This window comes from Seriola lalandi, unplaced genomic scaffold, assembly GCF_002814215.2.
Source record: "Seriola lalandi dorsalis isolate HSWRI2012SDOR001 ecotype SW California unplaced genomic scaffold, Sedor1 jcf7180002054469, whole genome shotgun sequence".
Lineage (NCBI taxonomy): Eukaryota > Metazoa > Chordata > Actinopteri > Carangiformes > Carangidae > Seriola > Seriola lalandi.
Window position 1 is genome coordinate 217,719 of NW_019525022.1, and position 11,320 is coordinate 229,038.

General features: G+C 40.1%; 1 protein-coding gene across 1 annotated transcript; it reads right to left on the reverse strand.

Annotated features, from left to right (window-relative positions):
* Positions 1-1,156: 1,156 nt before the first annotated feature.
* LOC111658837 (uncharacterized) lies at positions 1,157-10,768 on the reverse strand. Its single transcript, XM_087175412.1, has 8 exons — positions 10,494-10,768; positions 8,473-9,607; positions 6,113-6,247; positions 5,049-5,223; positions 4,731-4,829; positions 4,354-4,445; positions 3,934-4,078; positions 1,157-2,182 (listed from the first exon to the last, which is right to left on the reverse strand). Exons 1-8 carry the CDS (start codon positions 10,634-10,636, stop codon positions 1,923-1,925), a joined length of 2,184 nt encoding a protein of 727 aa, XP_087031538.1. The 5' UTR covers positions 10,637-10,768; the 3' UTR covers positions 1,157-1,922.
* Positions 10,769-11,320: the final 552 nt, after the last annotated feature.

Genomic DNA, 11,320 nt, shown 5'->3' on the forward strand with positions numbered 1-11,320 from the left:
TCTGTGAGCAGTCCACAATCAGTAAGTGAAATACTCGGTGAGTAAAATTTCCCAGGCTGTTATGTCTTCTTTGCTTGCAGAAATCAACTGCCTGGTACTGGATGTGAGTCCCACAGCGTCTGAGGTTTTTCTTTCCCAGGAAAGTGGTTCCACAAAGGGTTTATATCTTGATGCTTCATGTGAACAGTGTAACATCTACTGGCCTGAATACAAAATGGGCAAGTACAAATGTTTGTAAGTTACAAATTGTTCAACGGCGAAGAAAAGAAGCAACACGAGTAACTGTCGATGTGGTTTTCCACCGCCGGAGAAGCTCCTGAGAGGAAAGGGATGCGGTTTGATGCCGAGCTCGCAACTTTCCTGTTAGCCAAGTGAGTTACATCATTGTTGGCTTTTTAGCTAAAAGTATAATCAGTGGAACTACTGACAAACCGTACCGACAAACATTTCAGGTGGTGATATTGACGTTGTCGACAGACGTTTTAGCGGTTACTAGGATTGTGTCTGTTGCTCTCGGCTGTTGTACAGCTAGTGACGTCAGTAACTTTAGGCTCATTTTGTAACTGATGACTGTAACTTGAGATTGTATGGACCCAGTAGACCGAGTGAATACACGTGTATTTACTTTTGCATATTCATATCTATCATCACAATTTATTGTATATGTATATATACATATATACACACACACACACACACACACACACACACACACACACAAAAAAAAAACATGTTTGAGTGTAAAGAGCTTGTATGATCTAAATGAATTGTCCTATCACGTTTGTCTTTATCAGGACCAGAATTCCAGTCTAACCATCACCAATGATGGACCTGCCTTTCCTTCTGCATCTGGCCTCATCAATCAACAACCACATTACAGTAACACCTTGAGGTATTATACCTGCACATAACAGATATTGTCTATACTGTGATCTGGACAAATGAGAATATGCACAGGCTAAAAAGCTCCTTATTTCCACATCCAGCATTTATGAAGTAGGCTACCATTATCATGAGTGGTGTTTGTGTAAATTCAATATTCAGTGTCTTTTAACTCTGTTTTTGGTCCTCACCAACTCCTGGGAAAAATATCTATTGCTATTAAAAATATCAGTTAGTCAAAAGTCACAATCTTATAAAGTAAATAAGAGAAGAAAAGAAGTAAGTAAACTTTATTTAAACTTCACATTTCAGACACAGTGCTTCACAAAGAAAAAAAGGAAACTGAATACATACAAACAGACATATTATATAAACAGCGGGCTCCACAAGTTTGAGACCAGTTTTGAAAAGTGGTACAGTACATCAAAATATAGAAACATACATACTGCAGAAAAAAAACACTACTACTATCGTAAACATTAAACTATTATATCAGCTTTAAAACTACAGTATGCAAGTTCTGGATCTCAAATCAGCACTGACCCTCCACCTACATCCTTGTTGTGTGCAGGAACCAGGAGCTGGCTAACCTGTGAGTCAGATATAGTGATGTCTTCCAGCAGCTAATGCTAGCTTGAAGCCTTGGTGCAAAACGAGTAGTAGACCAGAAGGGCGTTCACGTATTGATTGATGTACGTATTGAGCTGTGAGATCCCACCCCTGACTTTGGCCTTCTCTGATTGGTTAAGGCCAAGGCTCATCAGAAACGTCTCTGCGCTGCAGGATGTTCACAGAAGTCTTTGACAGCACCTCTCCACATTAAGATATGTTTTGGAGAATATTTCAACTAAAACATTTTACATAAAAAAAAAAAATCCATACTGTTGCTTTAAGATCAGGTGACTCTTTTAGTTTGAAACAAATATTTCACAATTACAGTTTTTGTATTATTCAGCAGCTACTAGAGATTACAAACTAAATATCTCCATCACTCTCCAAGGTTGACTGATGCTTTCATGGTCACTGAAGTCCTGAGCTGGTTACATGGGGCTGGAGCCAGGCAGCAGGTGAGGTTTGTGCCCAGTGCTGCTCCTGTGCTGGCTGAGGAGAGGACTCTCATCTCCCTGCAGCCCCCCGATCATGGAGCCCAGGGTACCGTAGCTGCCGCTGTAGGGCTCCCTCAGAGCTGCCACGCTCAGGCCAGGAATGTCTGTCCGAGGCCGTGGTGGAGTTTGGTTCAACACTGAGGAGGGAAGGGAGACTGGGGTGGTGGCGTTCTCACTGTGGCTCTGCACTGTCACTGATGACTGGCACAGACGTACAAATGTGAGGCAAATTCATGACATATACATAGATATAGATAACGTTAAATTAAATCTTCCTTCAATTTCATATGACTATCAAAAACACAAAGATTGAAGGCTGGTGGGAAACGTCTTTAGAGGCAGACCAGAAACCTGCTTGGTGTCACGGCAAAGTGGAGTCTCTGGTCAATGACAAAAAATTATTTGGGAACAAATTCTTTAATCTATCACAAAGGCATGCAGCCTTCCAGGCTAGCTAATCAACTTATTAGGTGCAGAAAAGAAGCTGCAGTATCAATACTAATGAATCAAATATACAGTATTTCTATATCTTTTGTTACTTTGTGGTAGGAATGTACTTGATTTACATTGGCACTGATACTGACCATAGTAAGTGGATTGTGTCATATGACCGATCCATATTAAATACAGTTATTTAATCATTGTAAAATTCAGACCTTCTGCTATCAGTTACATTTATTCAGTTTTTAGTGCCACAGAAACGCCTGTCCTCATGTTGCCTTATATAAAAGAATCTCAATGACGTATCTGTACAAAGATTTTAAAGGTCCCACATTTTACACTTTTCTGTTTATTTTATTTGAAGTGTTGATCCATAAGAAGATATATTTGTGGTTTTAAGAACCAAAAACCATCTTAATGTAGTTTAACATCTCCTCTCTGCTTCTCTCTTGAGCTCTAGTCACAACGGGTCGGTGAGCCAATCAGAAGAGAGGAGGCTCTGAGCCTCTTTTCAAAGTTATGGAAGTCCTGACGGCTTGTTTTAAGGTTCAGTTTCTGAATGCAGGCTGTATGCAATTTGTCCACGGACTTGATACTTTCACAGTATTCATAGAGAACCTAGACCTGCTTTGATATAATCAAAAAAAATAATCAAAAAAGACATGGAAATCTAACTTTATACAACATGGGACCTTTAAATATGGAAAGAAGTGAGCACTAGTATCAGCAGATATCTTGACTTGAGGTATCAGAGTTGAGAGAGGAAAAACATCCCCATAGTTCTTCAGCCATATTATAAGTCAAAAAGAAGATTTTCTACCATCTGGTCAGTGTGTGTTTTCAACATACCTGCCAAAACTTTTTGTGAATTTTATGTCTATTCATACATGTCCAGGTTCCAGGAGATGGCTAAGCTATATGCTATACTGTAAGTACACAGCAGGTAAAATAAACCAAAGCAGGTCAGATTGAAGTAAAATGGTTCGGTGGCATAATGATCCTCAGCTAATGATCCCAACTTTGAACACTTTAGAAACTAACTTCAGCTTTTGCACAATTTTCTGCTTCATACTTGTAAACAGTGCTGGCTTAGATTGATTGTAGTGATGGGATAGACTTCAGTGTTCATGACATGGAAACACTCACCTCAGTGGACAACTTAAGACACAAGAAAAAATATTGAATTTACAGAAGACATGGAAATTAACATACTTATACGGTTGAAATAAAACATAGAAAGAAAACTGGACTAAAGTATTCACAGTAGGAAAAAAAAAAAAAAAAGCAAACCAAAACAAAAATCAATGCATTTATTGCCTTTGTACAAGAAGGGTAAACCCACAACAGGCGGACAGTGTTTGAAGCACAGAAAGCAAATAAAAAGAGGAATTTAAGCCGGAACTGTAAAATATGGAGCACAACAGCTACAGGACAGGGACACACGTTCTGACGGGAAATATGGCTCCTCTAATGGAAAACATTTGGAAAACTGAACCAGTTCAACTCACAGTGCCCACAGAGACCTCGCTGCCTGCCACTGTCTTCTTCTTTCTGGCCATATTGGGATTCCAGTGGCAAACCAGACTGTCATTCTGCACACTGTAGTTCTTATGGCCAATCAGCCAGTATGTGTTCAGTCGTCCTTTACCCTGGCAGGAGAAGGAAAGACACACAGATAGTGAGTGGACAGTGTTTGGACTGAGTCATAGGATATATTTATTGTTGAGATTTGGTTTTGTAAATATAAAGTGACTGTGCTAAGACATGAAGTCACACATGAAAATCGTGACTGAACTTGGTGATTTTACATTTATAATAAATAAATAAATCTTATATTAACCTCATAAAATTACATTAAAAATAATTTGGCTTCCTTGAAGTAACAACAAACCTAAGAAACACAAAAACTTAACTTATCTTTTACCTTAACTTCAATCTCTCCACGAAGCTGCAGCTCGTAGGCGTTGTCTTTGATCAGAGCCAAGTAGGTTTCTGAGCTGGTGTGGATTTTCTGAGCTGACGTACAATGAGGATGGATGTTAACACTATTCCTGTTTTCCACATTCAAACTGATTTTGTATGAAATAACGGACCAATATCTAGTTAAAGCCCTCATGTGTGACACTTTATTTTCTTTGGATTCTACCACATGGGGGCTGCTGGGAGTCAGATATGTTCAACTCCTATATGAATGCAGACGTAAATACTTAGTTTCCACTATAATTGTGTTTGTGTGAGGTGTGTGGCAATGCAAGCAAACAAATGTACATATTTGTGTATTGTGTATCTATGTGCACATACGCAGGCTGGTGGACTCCATTCTAGAGGCTGTGTTGACAGTATCTCCAAACAAACAGTATCTTGGCATCTTGTGGCCCACTATTCCCGCCACACATGGACCTAGAGTGAGGAAACAGAGAGCTGTGCTTCACTTCATGCCTCGACCTGGTTCGGCTTGGCTTGGGACATGTCTGCTTTGTTGTGACATCACAAACTTACAGCACGCCTGACGACCAAGGTATCACCGGGCCACTCGCCCTATCAATCCCTGCACATGTGATCACTTTGTGTTGACAGTACAGACCTCACCTGCTTCATCTCACTGCGAGATCCTCTCACCTGTGTGGATGCCGGCTCGGAGCTGAAGTCTCTGGTTGGGCATGTGAGGGATGGAGACCTGTCTAACGGCTGCTACCAGATCCAGCGCCATCTTGGCAATCTCATCAGCATGTCTGTCCCCGTTTCTCTCAGGTAGACCACTCACTACCATGTATGCATCCCCAATCGTCTCCACCTGGTTTGATAGTTTGGTCAAATTTAGCTCATAGATTAGATAGATGGATAGATAGATTTTGTACTTTTTACTCCACTGCTTTTATTTAACAACCTAGCTTTAAAATTAAGATTTAACATTAAAAAAGTTAGCAGAAAATTTAAAAAAAAAACAGAAAATATATTGTCATACTTTACAGTTCACTGATAGGATGTAACAAGCCTACTTAACTAGAAACAAAACTAGAAATAATGTTCTTTATTAGACAGTAAACAAACACAGTTATACCTTAATTAGTCCCAATACACTTAAATTATTCTGTAATTACAAACTGCCTATAATTTTGTATTAGATCACTGATGCATCAGTATGAAAAATCAAATAATGTCATAGATAATAATATAATCCACAGGGGCTGACTTTTATTTCAGCAAAGCCTTTGAGTGCTTCCTCCACCACTGTTAGTGTGTGCTGCAGTTCATCGCTGTGGTGGAGAGATGTGCGGTCGGTGCTGGCTGCAGGTGGAGAACTACGCAGCCTCAGCTGCAGCCTATCAGACTAATTAGCAGTCTGAGGAACAACCATCTGCTCATTGTCGGCCGCAGGTTTGGAACAAAGTTTAACTGAGGTCTGAGCTGCACTTCGTTGATTGCTTGAATAGAGGATGTGTGTGTACTAACCGTCTACCACCTCTTTATTTGTCCATATGAATCAAACTGTGTTACATTCAGACAAAACAGAACACAAATAGAACAGAATAGTTCAGCAATTTGGGATATATTCTTGTGTTTCTGAGATGTTCACATGGCTCAGGGAACAGAAAGAAAGGAACTGAAGGCATCTGTAAAATGTTAAAGAAAAGAAGAGCTGAGTGTGAGAGTAAGTGAACAGTGTGTGGACATTTCTTTACCTTGTACACATCATAGGATTCGATGCGTGTATCAAAACACATGTAGAGGTTGTTGAGCATCTCCACCACTTGCAGAGGAGTGCAGGACGCAGAGATGGAGGTGAAGCCCACGATGTCTGAGAAAAAAATGGTCACCTGGAACAACAAGGAGAGAAGAGACTCCATCAGTGTGCGAAGGTACTGGGCAATAACACACTCCGTTTATTTTACTTTCCACCATTGTACAAATATCAACTAATTATCTGGCTTCATTATAGTTCAGTCATATCGTGGTGATTGGTCAGAATGTGTCCAAAAATTGATCTCTTTTATCTTTATCAATGATAAAGTAGTTTTAATGATCCGTCCAAACCTTCTCACGTTTGAGGGAAAATATTTTCATATATTCAAATCTCTGTATGAGATTCAATAAATCACATAGAAACAAGTCAAGTTTTGTAACGTGTTTGTGTAACATGTTAATTATTACAAATTAAATAAGCAAGCATAAAGCAATTATCATCATAGCACTAATATAATATTTATAAGTTGGTTATAAATTATATACATTTATATTTTTATAAATCAGCTTAAATATGACAAAAATCAGTTGCTGATTATTTTTTATCCTCTTTCAGTGTAAAAGGTTTTGTTTAAACAGTCAGATCAACCACACTGTTCATTCATAATAACAAACAATAGTTTTAGAGAGTATTATTATTAATACAGGTCAAAGTAATGAACTGAGTAACACATGCAATAATGCAATCCTTCTCATAAATGTGAACATCTGTTCCACCTTTGAGGAATTTAGAGTCGGATATACAATATGTGACTGGTTCAGACCAAACACTGAAAAATTGAATTGAAGAATTGATATTTTCACCTTAAATGTATTTTTAAATGATATAATCAGATAGAGATAAATGAGAGTAATCCCGACATAAAGAGGCAGGGTACACTGGACCTGGCGTCTTTGATAAGGAGGATTTTTACTGATGTGAGAGCCTGTGTCTGTACCTCTGACTTCCATGATCGTCAGTCCTAGACACCAATATCAGGGAGGCTGTTGGGAGGTCTTAGATTTTCTTTCCAGAATACTCTGCAGCTCCGAATCAGTTTAAAAATGAGCCCACAGTCCTATTCACCAGCAGCCCCCCTCTGTGCAGAGTGCTTTTGGTACAGCTGCTTCAACCCTCTTCAATAAGCCAGACGCAATTTTCACCCGCATAACTTGTTTTATCTTCTGATGAATATGGAACAGGGCAATTATAGGTAATTACGCCAACAATAGCAACAAAGGCAGCAAACACACACATTCATTCAGCATGTTTGCGGATCTTGCAGAGGTAGCCTCTTCGCAGCAGCGCCCCACAACCCCATGCAACATTATAAGCTGTGAATTTGTTTGGGTTAATGTTAAAAGTGAATGGGGAGGAACGAGAAGGGAAAGGCTGTTGTTTTATCTGTCTTCATTACGACCATTTGTCTTTAAGGTTTGAAAGTTTTAACACTGACCAGAAAAAGCATTAAAGGTAATAAACTGGTAATATGTTGAATTACCAGTTTACCTCAAAGTCAGCTTCTCACTTTTTACATGTGCACGTCCCTTCAGATGGACATGTGTCAATATCAATGAATATCAGTTTTCAAGACCAATCAGTCCCAAGAGCAACAAATCCCAAAGTCAAGACCAACAAGTCAAGTCCCGAGTCAAAACTAACATGTTCTTAAACAAGTCTAAAGTTCAGACCAACAACTCTCAAGTCAAATCCAAGTCCTAAAATTTGTGTTTCAAGTCCTAAATAAGACATTACACACCCTTCAAATTAATGCCATTTAAAATTTTTAATCAAAGTGCTTTTCTAAATGCTTTTCTACTGATCAGATATGTCTGCTTTAGAGCCAAATGTAATAATGTGAAGTCTCAGCTATGGCCTGTTTACTGGTCTGGATCCTCATGACATCATTTTTAATTCTGCATCTGGAGGGGAATGTCAAGTCATTCAAGTCAAAGGGCTAAAATCCAAGTAAAGTTATTGGTGTGAAAGTCAATGTCAGGTTGCAAGTCTTTTCTGATTTTGTCACTTATTTCTGTTGATCCATCATGAATCTAAGAGAGCATGTCGCCCCAAGCTCTTGTTGAGCTGCTGTAGGAGGAACTTTCCCCTCATGATGAATGATGCCTGATAACAGGACGTTTACTAATCAGCAAACTAGTTTTACTGTCTTTTAAATAACTATTGAATCTAGAAATTAATGCACAATGAAACGTAACTTTTCAGCTGCATACTGAGTTTCTCCTCGCAAATTTATTTTGAAGCTGTTTTTGATAAATAATTTAAGTGAAATTTGATGTTTCCAAAATAACTTGTACCAACCATTTCATAACTCTCAGCCTCAACATGTTTACGTTGGCGGAGCTGCTTGGCGACTGACTTCGGCAGCATTTGATGCAGCAGATCTTCCGCCAGCTGCCTCTGGCGCTTCAGGTCCTCAGTCTTCTCCTTCAAGCTCTGAGCGTAGTTCTGTATCCACTCGGTCATCTGCTTGAAAGAGAACATGACCACCGGGTAGATGAGGCAGGCAATGAACAGCAGGCAGATCCTCATACTGAGGCCCGAAGACACAGATCGAGACGCCAACCTGAGAGCCGGCACTGCACTATCGAACAAGCACTTCTGAGTGTTTGTCAGAGCTTGAATCCCAATGTGAGACCCGGACAGAAGCGCTGATCCTGCTCCAGAGATTTGCCACAATCTTGTGTCAAGAATATAAGAATGTCTTAAATCCTGGCTGAAGTTCAACTTGAGGTCTATGTTCTCTAACCAGCAGTCATTCAGTTGATCTGTCATAATCTTGACAAAGCCGAGGTAGCTTAGTATGTAAGTCCACTTGCACTGGAAGTCCGTATGAGTTGCTATGTGGGGGAAGTCCATCAACTGGTGGTTGAGCTCTATGAATGTTACCAGAAGTCTTGCGGACAGAACATCTCTCCAATTAGCATTCTGTTTGACTTTGACGACAGTATCTTCTACCGTACCCCAGATGTCAAGAAGTCTTCCAATGACCAAGGAGAGAGCTGAAGCACTTGTGCTGTTTGTATCCAGGGAAGCATTTAGAAATCCTTGAACGCTTCTCCTCACCTCCTGGCAAAATCCAGTCAACTCAACACTGCAAGGGAGCCCATAGCTGTTACTCTGAGCTGCCATTTCCCCACAGAGATGACCAAACACAGGAAACACAACCTCTGAGAAACTAGCTTCCAATGTCTCGTTGCCTGTGTGTTTGGCAAATAAATGTCTCATCTTCTGAAGCTTACTGACGAGTTGCAGGATAGTGATCGTCCTGCATGAAGTCAACTCATCATAGGCAGCCTCCGTAGTGTGCAGCAATTCAAAGTTGGAACTGAGGTCAATGGACACAGAGCCGAGCAGCGCCAGGAAAGAGAGGAGGCAGGCGGTCAGAATTCGACGAACAGAGCGACTGCTACCGGTCAGAGAAAATATGGAGCACCTGCAACACAGGAACACAGCTGTGAGTTACTGAAGGGGGGCTAAGGGTTCATTAGGCTCCATATCAACCAATTCAAACATGTCTAAAGGCAAAACTTATCTTTTCTCACCTCCACACCTGGCCAGGTAAACTGCTGTATGAAGTGGACATGTGTGCTGAATTGTTGGTTGTGGAAAGTTACAAAAAGAAAATGTGAGATGCAGATCAGAGCTTCTCTTCTGATTGACTGATTGTTTTCTGAGTTATCAAATAAAAACATAGCAGATTTCAGGTAAACACTTAGAGAAACCAAATCGTGCAACGTTGGACGGTGGGTGGGGCTTGGGGCATGGTTGAGAGCAGTGACTGCTACCTTGTGACATCACAAAGTTACAGAAGTCCTGACGGCTCATTTTAAATCTCAGTTTCTGAATACAGGCAGTGTGCATTTCTCTGTGGACTAAGCGCTTTGATGCTTTTACAGTATCAATATAGAATCTAGACCTGCTTTATAATCAAAAAAGACATGGAAATCTCACTTTATGGGTCTGAATTGCAATTATTAATCGTAATGCATGTAAAGAAGAATATTTTTTCAGAATCAGTGCATTAGCCTTTTGGAAATAACAAAATAAAAAAACGACAAAATAAACACAGTTAACAATTACAATAAATGTGCATTTGACAGCAGTGATCATTTGTCAGCCAAATTAAAATAATGGTGTCAGTGGTGGCGGTGTGAAAAGAAGGATGTGATCCTGACATGAGGAGGGTGTCTGTGTCTGTCTAAACCATCCTGGTCTCACTACTGAGACAAATCAAAGCTCAACCAACAGCTGAACCAGTTACTGAGGTTTAACCCTTTAATTCAAACTTTGTGGGAGAGTTGTGTGTGTGTGTGTTTCACCTGCACAGCTGACAATCGCTGTCTGCATCCTGCTGCCCCCCCGGAGCGACCCTCCTCTTCTTTATGAACCTTCTTTTGAGAGAAGCCGAGGACCGGGTCCCAGATGCGAAACACTCTTTTTTCATCAAGTCCAGCGATGACATGAGACTCGTGCTGCAGTTAGTGGATTACCTCAGACGGTGGCCCCACAGGACAGAGTCACTGCGGCGGCAGGACCGCACTGAACAGATGTCCCGTTTGTGGAAGTAACAAGTCAGCGGCAACGTCCTCTCAACTTCCGGTTAAAAACTTCAAAATAAAACTTTTTAAGTGTCGATTATTTAATTATAATAGGCCAGGAAATCGGCCAATTCGCTGCCTGAAAACACTGATAACACAAATCAGTAACTTTTTATAACTGACTCTCACTTCATAAATAAATCAAATGCAGTTTAAAACCACTGAACAGCATGACATTTGACTCACCTGTAAAGACAGGGCTCCCCAAAATATTTTATACAGTTTTCAACTTGCCTCCAGTGGGACATGCGCCCAGTCAGCAAGCTAGCTGCTGGGACTGAATGTTTACAATAAACTCAATAGTAAAACAAATGACACCAGTTATCTCTTTACAGGTTGAATGGGTATGAAATGTGGTCTATTTACAATGTATATTCTTCATCACCACAGTGTTTACAATCCAGCACCCTGCTTTCATCCCCTCAGAATGTAGATCCACAAATGCTTTTTCACTTCACAAATGGAAAAGTGATTCACAAACGTCTGTTTGAAAGTTGTAAATGTTTGGAAGATATTCACACCAGATATTTTCATTTAATTGTAAATTA

What these genes read in the sequence shown, in the direction of transcription:
- LOC111658837 (XM_087175412.1), bottom strand. Translation starts at nt 10,636, where the DNA reads ATGTCATCGCTGGACTTGATGAAAAAAGAGTGTTTCGCATCTGGGACC. An exon ending in AGCGATTGTCAGCTGTGCAG is followed by an intron (nt 9,608 to 10,493) that starts GTGAAACACACA and finishes CCTGTGTTGCAG; the next exon opens with GTGCTCCATATTTTCTCTGA. An exon ending in AATGGAGTCCACCAGCCTGC is followed by an intron (nt 4,446 to 4,730) that starts GTATGTGCACAT and finishes ATTGTACGTCAG; the next exon opens with CTCAGAAAATCCACACCAGC.